The sequence below is a fragment of the Xiphophorus couchianus genome, chromosome 20, assembly GCF_001444195.1.
Source record: "Xiphophorus couchianus chromosome 20, X_couchianus-1.0, whole genome shotgun sequence".
NCBI lineage: Eukaryota > Metazoa > Chordata > Actinopteri > Cyprinodontiformes > Poeciliidae > Xiphophorus > Xiphophorus couchianus.
Window position 1 is genome coordinate 11,871,540 of NC_040247.1, and position 19,726 is coordinate 11,891,265.

The window sequence follows — 19,726 nt, forward strand, 5'->3', positions numbered from 1 at the left end:
AACAAAAATGTTTGGTCACTGGATATGACTTTCTTTGTAAAAAATTTAAAAAAAAAACATAACCCTGAAAGTAGTTGTTTGAAATTTGTCTCAAAGATCTGTCACAAATATTACTATTTTTAATTTATTTCTTTGAAATCCCCTCACTTATTGTATTGCTTTACTTTTGGACTGTCATTAAAATATTTGAAGTTGAATTTGAATGGATTAAACTCACAATTTAGGCAATGGTTTTGTGAATTCAACAATGCATTCAGGATGCTTCTATATTTTTATAATTTTCTTTCACAGCCATTGGAGTTTCTGAGCTCAATGATTTTCTGTAATTCAGAGCTTTTTGTGTGTTTTTAAGTTTTATTTCAGGGAATGTTTAAGATTTATGAAAACACATAAACTTACTGAGGGTATTTTCTATTTTTAGGGGCTACGCAGTGGCCAGCAGCAGTGACGACAGAATGAACGAACCTCCCACGTCTCTTGGTCTTGTGCCTCATCAGGTTAGAGACACACAAACCCACGCACACTCATCCACTTTATTACGAGGACGAGAGAACTCTGCTTTGAACAGGATGGATACATGTATAAAATCCTTGATTAGACAGGATATAAAAGAGGAATAATATAATAAAATAATCTTTTATGTGTCCATGTGTGGGTAAATCCAGCAGCAAAGTGGCATGCAAATGGAAACCACAAAAATGCACAGAAATAATAATTCCCCCTTTCCTGTCAGCCTACTTTCATATAAGGGACACTAGAGCCCACAAAAGACCCCCTGGAGGGAAAACAAAAAAAACCCAATAGTGACACAAACTTTTGTTCTTGATTATAAAATCAATGAAGTTAGGCAATGTATTTCAAAGTCATATTAATCTGTATGTGACTTTGAAATACAGGTTCAAACAGCTGAATAAATGAATATGAAATAGGCACACCTGATATGTACGTATGTGTATAGATGTTGTTGAAGAAGCCAAAAATACTCAATAAAAAATTTAAACAGACTTCATTTCATAAATAATTTATATGTTTGAATTTTTGACCTGTATGAATGGCATACATATATCAGTATGTTTAAAATAAGAAGTAATTATCTTATGTTTTCAAATGAAAAAGCTTTAATCTCCACTGAATGAAGTGAGAGACTGAATGGTGGTGAAACATGCTCTGTTCAGTTGAAACAGCATTTTTCTCTTAATATAACATCTTAATTAAAGCAACATGTTTCAGTGTGGTACTCATTAGCACATTCACATTTGTCGGCCCTCATTATATTTTAACATCCTTCGTTCCTCACAATGGACACGACTTTATGTTGGGTCATTTCAATGGTTAGTTAAAATGTTATAAATAGAAAGATCAAACACAACTCAAGATCGTTAATGAGCTGACTCCTTGTGCCTCAAAGCCATAATGATTAAGACGTGGAAGCCCGTTTACTGACAGTGAAAGACATTTTACTATGATGTACAGCCTTCGGCACCTTATCTAAAGCTACTTAGGCTTCGCACTGCAGGGACCAGAACCTTTTTTCACTCTGCTCCCCAACTCTGAAACCTTCAGACATTCACAAAATTTACTCTCCCTACTTTCAAATCACAACTGAAAGCTCATCTGTTCCCATTAGGCTTTTTTTGTAAGCTCTTGCTTTGTTTCCTTTTTTTTCTATAAAATTGTTTTTCAGTATATTCATGAATAGATAGATTTTTTTGTGTTGTAACGTGTCCTTTTGTGTCCTGAAATGTGCAAAAAAAACAGAGCATTATTTTTATTAACATTACTTGATTTTTAATGAAAATCTCAAGTATCTATCAATGTGACCAATTAAAGTTAGATCATGGTTAAAAATTTACTAAATTCAAATGAGACTTGATAAAATATGCCATTTGCCATGCCTAGTATTCTTTCCAGAATAAATAAAATGTATTAGTTAACCAAATGTTGCATCCTGACTGTGATTCAGTATTTTATGTAACTGTACTGTAAAATGAGCCCAAACCATCACACCTTCACTGCCAAATTTGAAGACATGAGTCTTTGTGCTCATGTCTTCAAATTGTTTTCAAAAATGCCACAGAACTCATTTTGTCTTGTCTTATTTTATTTTTATTTTTATTTTTTTCAAATGTGCAATGTTATAAGTCTGAATGATACTGTTCTTTTAGGAGAGAAAAGCCTTTCCAATGGCAGTCTTGATATATTGGCAATAATTGAACGTCACCATTTACAATCACTAATATCTAAAGAGCATAAGTAAGGATTTAATATACATATATTATAATATAATATAATATATATATTAATTTTGGCCTAATCTCCAGAACTATTTTATTGCAGCCAGATTTGAGGGGTAAAGTCATGCAGCAGCACTTCATTTGTATTTAAATATGAACTTTGACTAGACTGCTCCAAAGCGTTCAATTTATGCTCTTTGAGCTATGTACAAATGAACTTCCTGCAAATCACTGTTCCACATCCATTGTGTTATTTTTAGCCCACAGTTGTATTTACCTTGAAATAGCGCCACCTATTTAACTAAAGCTCCTCCTTAGAGCTGCAGTCTCCAGCCAAGCTCATAGTAGAGAAAAGTTAACAAAATAACAAAATTATTTATTAATGATCTAATTTCTAATTCAAATAATTTTTTGCACCAATTTATCACAAAAATGTATATAATGTATAGAGCAAAAAAAAAAAAAAATTTACTAACTGTTGTGCACACTCCATTTGAATTGTCTCGTTTTTTGTTCTTTGATTGCTATAAATGTATATTTTTTTCAAAACTTATCAATTAATCACATTAAGAAAACTTTAATTTCAATAGAGACCAAAGTAATTATGATTTTGACATTTTCCCTGACTGGTTGTATTTGTTTGAAATTGGCTTTTCATACATCTGGCAAAGGCTCCTTGCGCTTTCTCTGCCAACTCAATTAAACGAGTCGATTTACAGCGCAGAAGGTATTGGTTTTAATTATTAATAATAAAAGTATTTAATCTCTTCTCATTTTTGTTATTTACATTTAATTTTGAAAGAGGATCTCTGATTGGAAGCTGCTATGCTTTGCAGTGTAAAAAAGATACCAATTAGGTGGAAAAAAGCTTATAGAAAATAGTACACTATAAAGATTGCTGCTACTTATCTTTCCAACAGCAGAGGGAGCTCTCTTCCTTGCTGTGAAACACAAAAAACACGTTCTCAAAGTTTTTATATCAAGTCTGTTTTCACTACATTACATTGTGTTTTATTTTAATTGTCAGAAAGGAGATTCCCAGATTCGAACATTTATTTTCTTGGCTTATCATCAAAAACTTAATTTTTCTCTCATTTATTCCAAGTGCCTTATTTAGTTAGATTGATTGGCTTTGTGTTTTTTTTTTTTCCCCTATTCTACAGATCCGAGGCTTTCTGTCCAGGTTTGACAACGTGCTGCCTGCCAGCCTGGCCTTCGACAAATGCACTGCCTGCTCACCCGTTGTAAGTGGCACTGTTGGTTCTTTTTTCTGTAGCTCAAATTGTAAGGTTGTTAAACGTGGCTTAATGTAGAAAAAAAAAAGAATTGTAGATGCAAAGATCCTGATATTTTTATCAGGTCACATTCTGTTACTATGGGACAACAATGTTTTGAAACACAAATTGCAGTCGTAGCAAAAATTGGAGGGGATTCCCAGCTCTCCCATTTCCACATTGTTAAGTCAGTGTAGCTGTGTTGAAATGTTGTTCCTTGAGGAATACTAAAGAGACGCACACAGAAAGCTGGTAAAACCATCTGGTAACAATCAGGCAGCAGTTGCTCACTGATGTCAGAAAGTGTCGTACGCTCCCAACACTGCTGTGTGTGTGTATGGGTGAGTGTGTAGGAGTGAATGTGTGTAGATGGGTTGTAGCAGACTACAGATAGTCTAAATCTGCCAAATAGGGGTGGGAAAATTTACTCTTTGTGCTTTTTACTGTTTTACCATTGGTCTGTGTGGTTAGGTGTAAAAACGTGTGAGAGTTTTGCAAGAGGAATGGACAATTTAGAGACGGGGACAATTTAGAAAAAAAGTCTGGAGAGAGTGATGGGTGGTGGTGGTGAGGTTGTTACAAGCAGAGGAAATGTAGTACTGAAAAAGGGTGTTGTGATGAGTAGAGGGCTGGTTTGCCTCTTTCTCTCCCCCAATTTCAATGCGCTCTTTGTGTCGATAAAGAGGTCATAAAGCCCCAGATCTATCACTTTCATGTGAAGACAGAGAGAAACTAAGAGATGGAGGGGGGCAGGGAGTTGGCTCGCTTCAGCTCCAAAACTTTTCTCCACCTACGCTTAGTGAAAAAAAAAAAAAAAAGGATGGCGTTCCAGCCTATCTTAAGGTGTCAGGTGTGTGACTGATGAGATTATTTGGTCTGCACGGAGCTACTCAGATGGTCTGATAGGTTTTGGGTAGAAACTATAGGCATAGAATAATGGACATAAGTAAGACAGGACAGATCTTTTGGTAAGGCGGGGATAAAGGTTTTTAAGTAAATATGTTTTAATCCCACCCACACATCTTCAGCCTCTCTGTTTTGCATTTGCTTATCTGCCTTTCACTCTTTTCTTTTCAGCCTACTCCAGTTTCACTTCTCCTTCTTCCCCTTTTCCTCGCTTCCTGCTCTTCCTCCCCCATATCTCTCCTCTCTTTTGTGTGCCCCTGTGTCCATATATCGGTGTGCTCCCTTTAATGGCGTTGGTGAGAGTGTGTGTGTTGGTCTTTGTCTTCACTCTGGATTTGTGTGTGTATTTCTGCTGCAGTCAGCTGTGTGCTGCCAGGTCACTATGGAAACAAAACAATTCAGCCTCTGTCTGGGCTGGAGCGGTTCCTGTAGAGTTGGGGCTTTTCATTCTGTTTGTGTGTGGGGGTGTGTATGTGTGTGTTTTCTAACTCTTGTGGGGCTGGAAGCCAATAAAACTACACGCCAAAGAGTAAATCTCAGCTGACGTGGCATTGTCTAAAACCATGCCAGACATCTCTTACTACTGGTATTTGGACACAACAAAATGTGCCACCACTATTAATGGGAAGCTTTATTCTGCACAATGATTTGCATTTTTCTTTGTAAAATTCCTACACTTGAACTATGACTTATAGTAAAAAAAAAAAAAGCCTTGAAAATACCAATGTAAGTTGAGCTCTATATTGAATCTTTGACTTTCCGATGCACCATCAAAGAAGTCGACTTCAGATCTCTACTAAAACCTTTAGACACGTTTGCTGAAAGTATTCAAAATACTTGTCCTACTTCCTGGTATAATTGAGAATGTGTCTCTCTTCTAAGAAAAATATTTTTAGGAAAAATGTTTTTCTTTTCTTCAACGCTAATATGATCACTCACTGTTCACATTTCAAAAGAAATATATTTTCAAAGAAGTTACGTGAATGATCCAGGATTCCTGAAACACTTGAAAGCTGAATAGGTGTTACAGCACTTTGTACCAATCTTATCGTTGAATAACGTGAATAAGAGAGTAGATGTTGTTGTTGAGCTCGTATATCTTATTTATGCAATAAAAGCAGCAAAAATGCTTTTTTAAATTGAAAATATTGCTTTTTGTGTCAATATTTGTTTTTTTGATTAAAATGTGATTAGTTGCAATTAATTAACTATAGACATTAGTTGCCATTTTTAATAATGGCAATTAACTTGATAGAAAATGTTAATTGAATACTACCACTAATTCAGATTTACATTATTAATATGAAGACACGAGTCACTTGGTCTTATTTGGCTATTAAGATTCAGGGTTGTACTTTTGATTATTATCAGTTATGACTCTTGGCTAAGGTTAAGTATTACCTTCCTTTATAAAATTATTCGAGAAACTTTCTTGTGCTTTTATAGTCAGCATTAATTATAATGCCTTATGTATTTGGATAGACCATTAAGTTCTTAATTATTTGCGGCTACTGAAGAGTACTAACACCATTCCTTTAACAAGAACAGGACAAATGAGATCATAAATCAACTCAAACTTGGCAGCTTCCTGTCTATGACAAAGCAGATGATTCCCGACATAAAAACATGCTGGAACATGAATAATCTAGCACAGCAGAAAATTCAATATCTTCCATTCAAATTATATTTTGTGTTTGTCTGGCATGCGGGTGTACAGATGTGATAGCCGTGCAGTGTTGGAACGTATACTTCACCATGTGGAGTTCACCCCACCTACCGGGCAGTTGCATGGAAGAAAATAAGAAATATGATGATCAAACACTGAGTTCTGGCTAATAATCTTTAATGCATCTACAAAGTACTGTCATTGTTATAGATATTTACTTACTTTTATGACTTGTTGCAGATACTCTACGAGCTGCTTGTAATACTATCACTCTTCTTGTGAATCCACCATATATATCATATATATACCATATATATATTGTGCTGTTTTGTGTAGAAACAACCCCTTGGGAATAAATTCACAAACCACCCGTTGCAGATGTATCAAATTTGTTGGTCCTTCTGAGTCCCTAACTTTGTGCTTAACTGTTTTTGCCCGAAGATGTTAAATCCCTTTTTATTGTGCATTCTTTCACATAGATATTAAAGGTAATGTTTAAGGGCAGAATGACTTGATCGCTAAATCATCAAAGGAAATCTGTGTGCTTATCTGTGGCTTCATCAGCGACATTTTAATAAAGTTGGTTTCTGCTGTTGAAGTCTCAAATAGCAGGGTCCATCTGTGGAAGTGGAGAATCAAAGAAATGGAAGATGGAGGAAAGAAAAGAGAGGTTGAAAAGGTGAATGAGGGGAACATCACTGTGTATTGTGAGTGGTGTGTCTGGCTCTGGGACCAGACGCCAGGTTGAGTCTGCAAAACACACACGTGCACGCACACATAAAGGCAGTTCTGAGCACAGTGTGCAGATGTCTCAAACAGTGGTAACTCTACACCTGCAGAGGAGGCTCCGTAGGCGTCTATGAAAGGCTTGTCCAGTCTTAGGAAGGTAGTCGAAAGGGCAGAGGATGCGTGCGTGTGTGTGTGCGTGTCTGGATGTGTGTATACTGAAGCAGTGGTGTGGGAATTTGAAGTCGGTCCTGATGAAACATCAAGGTAAACACAGTGCAATGACTTCAAAGGTATCACAGAGGGGGAAGAAAGGTTCATTTTACACTTCATCTTGTTTAAAACTGAATTGCTCAATACTAAATAATTTTCACATTTATTAAACTTATTCTGCTGTCTTAATTCAAACCATAAATGATTATCATTTAAAATATTGTCAGGCCAACTTGTGAATTTTGTGCCAGGTTAAAGTAGTTTTTCGCGATAGGGGGAAAACCCATAATTGCAATATTATTGTTAATTGTTACAGTAATTATATTAGTTGAAAATAACACACATTTTCATCACTCATGTCCCCAAATCTCCAACAAGTTTAGCATCTTGGTCAAAATAAACAAAGTCAAGTATGTGCATACCAGGCAGTGAAAGCAAATCCATGTGGTGAAATATACCAGCAGCATGCAGAGTTTGAATGCATGATACTTGAAATATAACATACTTCCAAATACAGCATCACATATTGATATCCCAATGTTGTTTGTGATTCAATATATTGTGCATCTCTAGTTTAAAGTATTCTTTATTGTAGCCTCTTTTTTATAATGTCCAGTGAAATTATTTATCTTTGTTTTGTTGTTTCAACTTTGACATTACTATATAAATCAGGATTGTAAGAGACTGACATTACATTGATCACTGAAGCAAATCAAAGTGTAATCCCTCACTAGTATGAGTTAACTTCAAACCGACTTTAAAAGTTTTCTTCTTTGTTCTGATGTTTTCTTTTGCTTTCATGCAGGTCCTGGACCATTATGAGAGGGAAGGTTTCAGCTTTCTGTCCAAGGTTTTTAATTCTTCCCACTCATTTCTGGAAGACCTCACAGGACTGACTCTGCTGCACCAGGAAACTCAGGCTGCAGAGGTAAATCACAAACCCACACACCATAAAAACTGGTTCCACTCATCTTAGGAAGAATTTAACTGATTCTTTTTAATCATTTATAATTTTAAGAGTCCACAATGGTGTTACAACAGGATGACAAATTGTTACAATGGTAAATATTTTTCTGCATGACCAAAAAACTCAAATAATGCTCATCCATCCATGTGCACACCTTGTTTCTAAATACTATTATGTTAGCTGTTCACATCACATTTATTATATATTATATTATATAATAAATGTGATGTGATTATATATCCAGCCCATAGTATGTTCTTACTATGAACAAGAAAGAAACACTCTGATGGCACCAGTTGTAGTAAGCCAAGCCTTTTACAGTGCATGTTGTGCCAACATATATAGGGTATAATTACTAAATGAAGTTTTCACTATTACTGATTTTAGTATTTTTTGTGTCAAGATAGTATGCCTTCATTATGTCTTGGGTTTTCTACAATCAGATTATCTAAAATGCTCTGAAAAGAGCTCATCGATCGTTCTTTCTGTCGTAAATGGGTAGTATACACGTACACTGCTAGCTTAATCACTGGGTGCTTTAATTGCAGAACCAAAGTCTTCATTAATCAATATGGTTATGATTCAGGATGGTGTGTGATCATCCAGATGCTGCTTCATGTGACAACGCTTATTTTGAACTGCAAGGCTGGGTTGCTAAGTCAAATTTTGTCTGTTTTCCCGACAAGTCCAGTATTGTGAGGGTAATATAATAGAATCTCTGTATGCCTGTCCAGAGTGATTTACACAAACATTCATGACAAAGAGGCTGCTGAGTCTGGACGAAAAACCTTATCCATCAGATCTGAGGCAGTTTTTTCCAGTTTGGTTGTGATCTATAAACATGAAAATCAAGTGAATGCTGAGGCCGTACAAACAAAATGCAGTTCAGATGAAATACAACAACCAATGATTTGCATATTAGCTAAATAACTTATATACTACATTTCTGGAAGTAGTGGATCTCCCCTCCTTACCAATGAATTCAGTCGTCCCAATCAATAAATTCTTACACATGTGTAAGACTTAATCAAATTGAATATTAGAAATATTGGTGAAAAAAGGGGACACTCATAGGAACTTGAACTTCATATTCAGTAGCTACAGACCTCCAATTTGTTGTGACTTTTAGATTAGCTCATGAACATTGAGCTTTATGGAACGGGTCTGCACTTTTAAAAGCTGCAACGAACCTCTCATTACCCAGTGCAATGCAAAGTGTTGATGAGTTCATTTAGAGCCTTTTGAATCTAGAGCACTGGAAACTTTTTCTGGAGTGACAAATCCGGTCTCCCTTTCTTGTAAAAAAAAAATAGGACAAATCTGTTTGGCAGTTGTCCCTTACCTGACTAGATTGTGTTAAATATAAAGTTTGTTGCAGATGGGTTGAAAATGTGAGGATGTTTTTCAAGAGTTAGGTCAATTTGTTTGCTCCAATGAAAGGAAGTCTTAAAATGCTCCACCAATCCTGATCTCAACCCGATAGAGCACCTTGTAGATGCGTTAAAGCAAGGATTCTTCTCTGACATTAGTGTCTGATATCGTAGACATGCTTCTGGAACCATAGTCAGAAATTCAAATTAGTAGAACATGTAGAGTCTTCTTAAGAACTGGAGATGTTGTAGCTGCAAACAGTGAGCTGACAGGACACAGGAAGTGGATGTCGCTCCAGTTTATATGTGTGGGAAGTTGAATGAGCAAACACTTTTATCAATATTTATGTATTAAGGCGCCCAGAAAAATTTCAAATTCTAAATTCTTAAAAAAGTTAAACAAGCATTTATCCTCTTATGTAATCTCACTTTGATTTTGTAAAAAGTACAGCGTGTATGAAAAAAATCTCACTACTTATAGGTGTCTTCCTTTGAAGGTACAGTTGGAGAGACAGACCACAACATTCCTGCCTTATCTCTTAGAAGTTATAAAGTTTGTCTTATTGTATTTCTTCAAAAACAAACCACTAATCTTCTCATTAAACTTCTCTTGTGGTCTTATTAAAAATCCTTCTAGCTGACTTTTATAGACCACTCTGTCTTAGTTCAGAGAGGTTATAATCGTGCGCTGACAAGATGAAGAAATTCATGTTAGTGAGGTGCTAACACTTGCACTGTCTTGCACGTGTTTACCACTGCTATATAAACAAGTAGATGGCAGCATACAGTCTAGAGTTGGAGGAAAAAATATGCTCTCCCTGTCTAGAAAACTGCAAATCAGAATCAAAATTTTATCTTTTGACAATTAATGCTTTGTTATGATATCAATTAAAAGACAAAAGTATAAGTTAGAAATGCTTACTTTTTACTTTTGGAGTCTGAATCTGAGGAGTCTGAATAACAAAACATTTCCAAACCAAAGATAGTTTGGAAATGTGAATCAGTGAATAGTGAATCAGCACTGACAATAAAAAATACTTTGGTTTTTTTTGTATTTGTCCTGTTGTAGCTTTGACCTAAATGATTTCACAGGACTTGTTTGGACAGATGCACCTAAGGGAACAAATGTTTTTGACCTTATGATTGTTTCTCTACCTCAAAGAATATAATTTTCCGTATTATTTGTCGGACTTAATATTTTACAGAAGACTGACTTTTTTTATTCGAAAGCTGAGGAACCTTTTTCCTCTGCCTTCTACTCTTTGACTTTTCTACCATTGAGCTCAACTTTGATTCTTGTGGAACAACAAGAGGGATACATTTCCGGCAAACATCCAGAATAGTCTGTGGTGGAATATGGGTGGTTTTCCTCAAGACTCCCCTCTGACAGCAGACAGAGGGAGCCGAGGGAGAGGCGGAAAACGAGCGTGGGTGGTGGGAGCTGGGTCTTATCCAGCCACAGTGTGGGAATTTCCCATGTAGTTTCTCTACAACTCTGATTTATTAAACATAAATGGTGGATGAGGTGGGAAAGAACCAAGAAAATTGACTGAGATTAGAAGACAACTAAAAAGAGGGTGATTAGAAGAGGAGAAAACAGAAAAAGAATGATATGAGGGAAGTTAAGTATAAGGGACTTATTATTTACACTCCGTCTCCACTTCATTCCCTATCATTTTGTATATCTCTTGTTTCTTCCTTCTCTCCCCACCCCTTCTCTCTCTGACGAAGCGTGTTGAAGAGTATGGCGTCAAACCCTTTCTCTTCAATCAGAACATAGAGGGATTGTTTTGATTGCTCAGCCCACTAGCGCCAGCAGTCTTTGCGCCTGTTTCCTCTACACTGATTACTTTTTCTACAAACTACTTCTCTTGGATAACATTCTCTAGTGAGTCTTTCTGCGTAGTTGCAGCAAAGGACACTAGTTTTTATTTTTCACTGAAATGAAAACGTTTCTTGATTTGAAAAAGATGCAAGACAAAGATTTTTGCCTCTGTTTTTTCCTTGACCTATATTTTCAAGTTTCCTGTTGTGAAACAATAATTGAAAGTGAAACTTATTACCCATTGTTCTATATCTGTATGTTGGACATTATACCCCACTCATTTTTTTGTTCTTTCCTGTATCATCAAACTGCATTTAGCACAGTGAAAGAGAGTCTGTGTGTGCTTTTGCACACTCTAACTTGTGTGTGTCGCTCTAAACTATAATTTACGTCATCAGATGTCTCCACTATGTACTTAAGGTCTATTTTGGGTGAGTTTGTAACATGAGAACCACTTTTTACGCGGTCACCGTGGGGTTTTGAGGCAGTTCAAGTTTGGTGAAATTTTAGACTGACTGAAAGCTGTGCGTATGTTGGTGTGCATGAGCGTGCATGTGTGCATGCTCATAAGTCACGCACAAACCCCTATGAATGGCTCCTTTGTGTAAGCAGTCCTGCTAGGATTTCAAACTGTGGTATGAGCACGGCCGGGTGGAAAATCTACTATGAGTCTGGCAAAGCAGTTGCATGTATTTCAAACATTTGTATGCAGCATATTGCATCTTAACCCTCAAGAGACCTGAGTATCCAGCCACAAAAATCTAATATCTGTGACCTGAAACTGCACTGTAAAAATCTAAGTAACATAAAGAATGGACCTTGATTTTTTTTTTTTTTTTTTTTTAGGTGAGGAAAGAACTCGTTATGGAAAAATGTTGACTTTACCAACTTCATTCCCTGCTCCATCTTTGGAAAAATAATTATAGAAAAAAATAATGGCTTTTTATGTTGGATTAGATTATTTAGAGCATTGGTTCTGAACTGTTTAAAAAATATTCAGTCATTTATTCCAGCCTTAATCAAAAGGATGTCATACCAACCAGACTAATCAGTCACAACTATTTTTCACGACCTCTGTTGCAATTTTAGTGGAAAATGCATAAAATGAAAAACTGCAAATTCTGAGAATTATTGTTTATAACTCACATTATCTAGTTTTATTTGAAAATCCTTTCATGGAAACTGCAACCAACATTGCACTATAGAAAAGAAAATCTCTTTCTTAGTAGTGATTTTGTTTTTTTTTTGTTGTTTTTTTTTCCTTTTTCCAAAGAGTGAATTTCAAAAGCATTCAGGTTTACAACATAATTATTTCTCCTGACTACCTATCTGAATCCAGTTGCTAGAACATATTGTGCTTTGAAAATACTTAATAAGCACCATGTTCTGCCTTGATGTAACACCAAAAGAAACCCTGAATTTGCAGGAAAAATGTGAAATTTCAGAATAGTTTTTGCTCCAGATAAGACGTCTGTTTCAAGGATTGATTTTCTGCTTGATATGTGGTTTGTCTTTAGCTAAACCAGAGCTGGGAAGCTGCAATCACAGAGATAGTTGTAACTCGAATGGTGAGAGGAGTTTTATTACTCGAGTGGCAAACAAGGGATACTCGCTCATCCCAGTGTACCACCAGAACTGAGTGAGACTTACTTCTATGAAAAATTTAGCATAGACTCACATGATAGCTCCACCACCCAACTCCCTTCGTTGCTTGGCAACATAACTATTTCCATGCTGAAATATTCAGTCAACATCCCTTTGTCAGGAAGACAGTATCTCAAATTGCCTACATTGTACCTAGCATGTTCAATTAGCATATGACAAACTTTGCACGTCGTATAATTATTTTGGCACTGTGAGCCTTTAATGAACTTCATTGAACAGTAATTTGACAGGAAAAAGGGAATCAAACCCAGAACAACCACATTGAGGACCATAGTCTGTGCTCGTGGTGCGCCTGTTCTATGAGCCACGCAGCACCCAACTTTGCTTTTCTTCTTCTCTGTCTGATAGTTGCAGGACAGTATAACCGCTTCCTGTAAGGAGCGTTAATAAATAAGAGTCCATTGATTGAGCCAGAAGCCCATGACACAGTAATTGGGAAAAATTATTTTAAATTACGTCCTTCATTGTTGAGTCAAGAAAACGTCAATTTCACAACTTTTTGGGCTTCTTAAATCTCTGAAGGTTTTAAACTGGACCAGTGACTCTTAAGCTAGGTTTAGGTACCATAGGTGTAGAATTTTTAAGTGCTATTGAGATGATCTATGTTTGTCTATGTACAAACAAAACCAGTGTATTAAACTTTTTCACTGATCCCAACAAGGTATTTGTTTTGCTTTTAATCTTACATAATGTCATAAAAAACTGGGGAAGAAATCAATAAATTTGAGTCTGGAAAACTATGAAAGTTAGAAATGATGTCTTTACTTTGGATCAGTACTAACTTAACTTGATGAGGTCAGATATGTAAAAATTGGAAATAGAACAGAAACAAATTATTATTAATTTGAATTTGCATCATAATAGGTAATTTTGTGTAAATATGCCCTTTAATCTTACTATAAATGTACCAAACAGAGTACATGTTGTCTTGCATGTGCTAGTCGTGTCCATCCAGAATAACAACTTTGTGTCACTTCTCACTTTGCTCTGTTTTTGGGACTGGTGACATCTTTTTTTCTCAGTTTTCTATTTTGAGGTTGTAAAACTTCAAAGGTAATTGTCTGACTATTTTTAACTTTTGCATTGGTTACAGTTTATAATTGACATTGTGGTAGACATGTACACTCACTGCAAGATGACTTAAGATTAAATTATGGCTCTCTTTTGGTTTGGGTTTGAATAGCTTTCCACTTGTAGTTATACAAAGAAAATGAATGTTACTGTGTCAAAGCATTGCAACTTGTGGTATTTTATCAAAAACAAAGACAAAAGCTGATAAAAACCAATGCCTCTCTTATGAATTATTGATTTTTAACACTTTAGTGCAATGTAAGTAGAAATCATTCATTTTATGTTCTTTATTTTTAAATTCTCAGATTAAGATTTTTTGATTATCTTGAAATATGATTTCACCTGATAAATGTAATTGATAATACTCTTTTCATACCCCCTTCCTTTTCCACTGCAACAATTACTGTGAAAAGATATTGCCTGGATAGAAATATATTGCTTGGAGGGACGCACTTACTCTGAGGTTACTCTGAACCTTCATGGGGGGTTCTTTGAAGGGGAATGAAGCACTTAGAACAATATTCTCAGTAATATATTTCAGTCATCCTAGTTTAAATTCAACCACAGCTCATATTTTCCATTAATTTTAGCTGTAATAAATTGTGGATTTCTACTTTAAGCCAATGGGGAGTCAGTGGGAGGAGCTAAAGCAACATGTTTGCGTTTTAAACATTTTATATTAGAACGTTTTAACAGATCTATGTTCTGAGGGACAAATAAAAACGACCAGTACTCCTCAGGAAGGTTTGTTGTCAACAGGTTTTAAGTTTGAAACAAGAAGGTATGCTGTTGGTTGGTGTGTTTTATGTGTGCAGTGCTCTTTAGGGATAAATCTGTCCTAAATTATTAAACACCTGTTATTATTTTGTGATTCCTTGGATTGTGGAGGAATTAGATTTTTCTCTCTCTCTCTCTCTCTCTCTCTACGGTATAACCACAATTAACAAAAATAAGATGTCATAACCTCAGATCAGTAGGTTCTTCTATTCAAGCTAGTATGTATAAACATGTTACAGTTACTTTTAGCACAAATTTTAGGCCTACTTTACGCTATTTATAAAAGAAAGTTGTTGTTAAAAAGTCATTAGTTACAGATTTATTGCTGAAAACACAGTTGAAACAAACAACAAAAAAACTTGGGGGAGATTAAAACTTAACAAAGTTTATTTTTGGGTGCTAAAGTTCAGAGTAGTTAGGATCAGGGTAGTAAAATGGAATCACGTCTAATATAGGGTATTTTAAATAAAAATATTACTGCACCCTAAAAAATTACCTTTCTTTAATTCCAGCTAACTCCAACACGACCAGTAGTTGATGATGTATTGATGCACCATATAGAAAAGATGGTTAAATCTCATTTAACTATGAGATCACTGATGAAATACTCCCCTGTTTTGTGATTAGGGTTAAACATTTTGTGTCGATGCTCAGGTTTAGTGTTGGTTTCTTTTATATATACAGCTTTAAATAATGTCTTAAAGGTTTCTGTTTCACATTGTTGGTGATTAATGTATATCATTAACCACTGTTCTAATATTGTCCATTTTGATGTTTGTTTTTATTTTCTTTACATGTTTAGGGGAGACTTTTCAGTCAACATGACTACTTTATAATTCTCTGGCATCAGGGTTAAATGTCCCTCCAACAATAACCCAAAAACACAAACAAAGATGCTGATTGCTTTTATAAGCAGTGCCTTAATCGTAGTGAAGATTTCTATTACCTCTGCTGGAATTAATTGGCTCTTCTAGGTTTCACCAGAATCCGCAGGATTGTTGTGTTGCTTGAGTAATACAAAAACACAAAGGCGTAACCTGAATTTGTTTAAATAACACTGACATGTTAGTGTTGAAATTGTTGTGAAATCATCTGTCCCCTGACACCAGTATAGGAGAAGTCTGATATGTAAAGTACTCCATTGAGAATAAGGCTCTGATATGAGGACCTTTGGTTCAGTGGATTAAAAGTTAAATGTTCAGGGGTTATACATTTGTTTATTAGTAGATCGAATAAGCCTGAACTAAACTTAACCTCTGAATCTTTCTGAAAAAAATCTGTTTGGCTAAATGTCAGTATGTAGACAGTAAATATAAGTTAAAAATAGACACCTGTGTGCGTGTTGATCTTTTTCAAAACAGTCTGTAAGCCATCAGATGCCACTAATCATAACTTGAGTCACATTAATCCCATGTAGGAGCAGAGGTCAGCTAACCGCCCCCACTCATCCTGACCCGCTCTCTGCTTCTCTACGTAAAACTGCACTGACAATAAAGATGATTTAGTTATGCTGGCCCATCACACAGCCACTTGGCAGTCACACAACTGTGAGCGTGGTCACAGTGAAGCCTCTCACTAGTCACACGATTTTTTTTTTTCTCATTCCCGCTTTTGCTCTCGCCCACACACACATTCACTTGGCGAGCGTCACTGGGCCCCATGTCTCTCAGAGCTTTATCCAAACACATCTACAGTTGCTACATGCTACAATTATTACCAGATGGACTTTGGGAGGAAAATTATATTACGGCTGCTTTTTCATTAGTGCGCTGCACACCCTCCTGTGGGACAAATGAGACGAAGATGGCAAGACAAGGAGAAACATTTTTCATTTCCAATTGAATGCAATCAACTGTCCTTGAACAGTTTATTTTGATTTCCGTTTATTGCTTTTGACGTTCCTTGAAATTATTATGTGACTGTGTGTGTGTGTCTTTAAAAAGTCCTGTTTATTTCTTTTCTGTTCTTGCATGTTCCTGATAGCTGCCCCTAATTTCCACAAACAATCAAAATGAGTCTTACAGGAAGCTACAAATCTATTGCCTTTTTCTCAGACAGCCTGAAATCATTTTTATTTATTAGCAGCATTCTGTGGACAATTTTAAATCCTGAGATTTTTTAATCTCAGCACAGTCAGACTTTGAATGATTCATTAAAGAGTTTAACAAACAAAAATCTAACTCCTTTACACCACACCACTCTTTTTATGTCACCATCTATCCTTCTTCACTATATTAAGCTGTGCAGTAAAATAATCAATAAATTCACTCCCAGTGCATTGCAGGAGCCATCAGCATGCACTCATCCACTTTAAAGTGTTGAAGCACTTCAATTTAATTTTCTGACTTTCATTTTCACTCCAGAGGTTGGAAAATGCTTTAGTATTAATTCATTATTAGTTGACTTCACAACAAAAGCCATCTCAAACCACTCAAGAGAAACAGAGCCATTTTATTTTATTTAATTGCGTACATCCAGTTCAGTCTAGTGAATTAGCAAAATGCTACTGAATAAAAGCCTGTGTTTTAGCAGTTCTTCAAAACACACTCGTATAAGTACATGCTTAGTCATGTTCTGAGGGAAGAAACCCTCTTCATTAGGTTACTGATTTCACTACCTTCATCAGTTAAACATTTGAATGCATTTTGAGGCTCTCACATGGGTTTTAGATCATCAGCTTCTGTTTTTTTGAGAAAGTCAAGGTGTTGTTTCTGTTTGAGCTGTAAGGGTTCTTCTGACCTCATGATTTCAAAAGACATTGACTGCTGCCATGGCTGTTTGTTTAGATTAAAGAGCAGGAAATAACCATTAGTCTCATCTTGGGCTATTTTTATTTAATATTTTATATAAAAATGTTTTATCAAAAACAAAAAAAGAAAATGAAAAAAAAGCATCTGTTTGAGTCATAACCTATTAATATTCAATTATTAATATATAGCTGCATTGCCTAGTTCATATTTCACTACAAAAAGCTTTTTGTGAGTTACAGAGAAAGATTATGATGAAATAAATGATAATCACTCCTTTCTACATTTTTACAGTCTTCATGCAGGATTAGATTTTTTTTTTTTTTTTTTTTTTTACCATCAATACGTAAGTTCACATACATGTGCTGATCTGTCAGTGTCATTGAATAGCACACGTGTATTTATGTCTCATAAGTATCTCAGCTATGCTTTCTTGACATATATTGCACAGCTAATTATAAAGAAATATGTAAGGATGCATGTCAGCTATGTACATACATGTAGCGTCTTAGATCCTTTTTTTCTTTACACACTTCCTCTCCCACCCCCACATACTCACACACACACTAATACTATAGATAGCCTATTTCTCCCCAGTTCTTCACAAGCTAAATTGAGTGACTTTGATTCAGTAGCTTGACTTTCAACCTCAATACTTAGCATTACCTTGCATGGTGTTGTTCTTTACTTGTGTTCTGAATCTGCAATATTTATTTCTAGAGCTTATCAATATAATATGTATATATAATGCATATTTTTTGTGTGGTTTATAGAAAAATTGTTATCTTATTTAAATTTTAATTAGCTGTCCCTTTCTGTTTCTCTTTTCAACTGTTCTATGAAACATTTCTTTAATATTTTTCTAGCAACTGCTTATTGGTAAAAAAAAGGCAAATTTATTCTTTTAACTCATTTCAATAACAAGGCAATTCCAATTGCTGTTTTGCAACTAGCTGTTAGCTTGAGGCTTTTTGGTTAAGGTCAAAGTGGGGGTTGACAAACATGCTGTAGATCTCAAAAGTTCACACACCGTGTGGCTGCTTTTAAGATTGGAGGTCATCATGGGGGCTAGAGGCAAAGTCAGGTGAGAAGGGTGCTGAGCAGGGAGCATTAATTGTTCTAATGTGTCAATAAGAGCTCAAATATGTTCATTATTGATAGAAGGATCATTATTCACTATCACTTGTTACAGAATGATACCAAAGTAAACTTACTGTGAGCAAAGACGGCAGACAGCTTTTTAAAATCGCCTTTTGCTCCCGGATTAATTTAGCTCCTGTTATGTGTTTCATCTTGTGTCAAACGTACCGGGACACCGATTGCTTCAGGGTGTCATGCTCAGCAGTACACTGTGTTCTGGGCTTTGTTCATCTCAGACCAGCGCAGCTCTACTCTGCCATTGAGCAAAACATGCACTATAATGCATTTTAAAGTGGTGCCCAGTACCCATCCTTGAGGCTGAAAAGTCAAATCCTTCCCGATCTTCAGGTTTGCAACAGAATTCTGGTGGTTTTGAGTCAGAACCGACTTGCGTTTGGAACTGTTTATAACTTCAATAACCCCAGTTTACAATGAAGACAAGTAACCACATAGTCTGTGACTAACTTGCTTGGCGAGTCAGGGGTGTAACAAAGGTGGGCAGAGTTCTGCGCCCTGCGATGTATTCCTCTTTTTACAAACACATGGTAACTTAGACAGACCTTGAAGTGTTTTATGAAAGAGGCTTATAGATTTAGCTCAGGGATGAAAATGAGCAAATGTCCATAAAATCCTGCTACTACAGGTGAATATTATTTCTAGTTAGATTCTCTGTTATTGATGGCAGATGAGAATACAAAATGACTTAATGTTGAAATTCACTGAGTGTGCTTTAACAAAGTATTAGTTTATTGGTGTGCACATTTATAGCACCAGGTTATCATAGCTTTCTGTTATTTGCTTTTAAACTGAATCATATAGTAAATATGTCACATTAAGGGTGGAATAGGTTTGAAGTAGAGATTAGAACTATGAGTAGGAGATTATTATCTCCTCCCCTTATTATCTGAGGGGAGCTCAAAGTAGAGGGACGGCCTCTCAGAGCTCCTCGTACATAGACAAGATTATATATATATACTGTATATACATGTATATACAAATGTATATATGTATATACACTACCTTCTGAAAAGACAGATGGAAAGCAATCTTGGTTTAAAACCTCTACTTTGCTTCATCAAGGTTTGCAGAACTCTTGAGTTCATTTTCAGATATTTTTATTTAAAAAAAACACACAAGCAAATTAT

The 19,726-nt window shown here is 35.7% G+C and overlaps 1 protein-coding gene across 3 annotated transcripts in view; it reads left to right on the forward strand.

Annotated features, from left to right (window-relative positions):
- The window catches only part of atg7 (ATG7 autophagy related 7 homolog (S. cerevisiae)), a 72,357-nt gene that overhangs the window by 26,133 nt on the left and 26,498 nt on the right, over positions 1 to 19,726 (forward strand). For 2 of the 3 annotated variants that reach the window (XM_028001717.1, XM_028001716.1), the window contains exons 16-18: positions 422 to 497; positions 3,398 to 3,478; positions 7,825 to 8,010. In XM_028001717.1, coding sequence (XP_027857518.1) covers positions 422 to 497; positions 3,398 to 3,478; positions 7,825 to 7,995 — 328 coding nt within the window. In that variant the 3' untranslated portion in view covers positions 7,996 to 8,010. Of the gene's footprint in view, positions 1 to 421; positions 498 to 3,397; positions 3,479 to 7,824; positions 8,011 to 19,726 lie in introns of those variants that run through there. The other variant, XM_028001719.1, reaches the window with a different exon arrangement.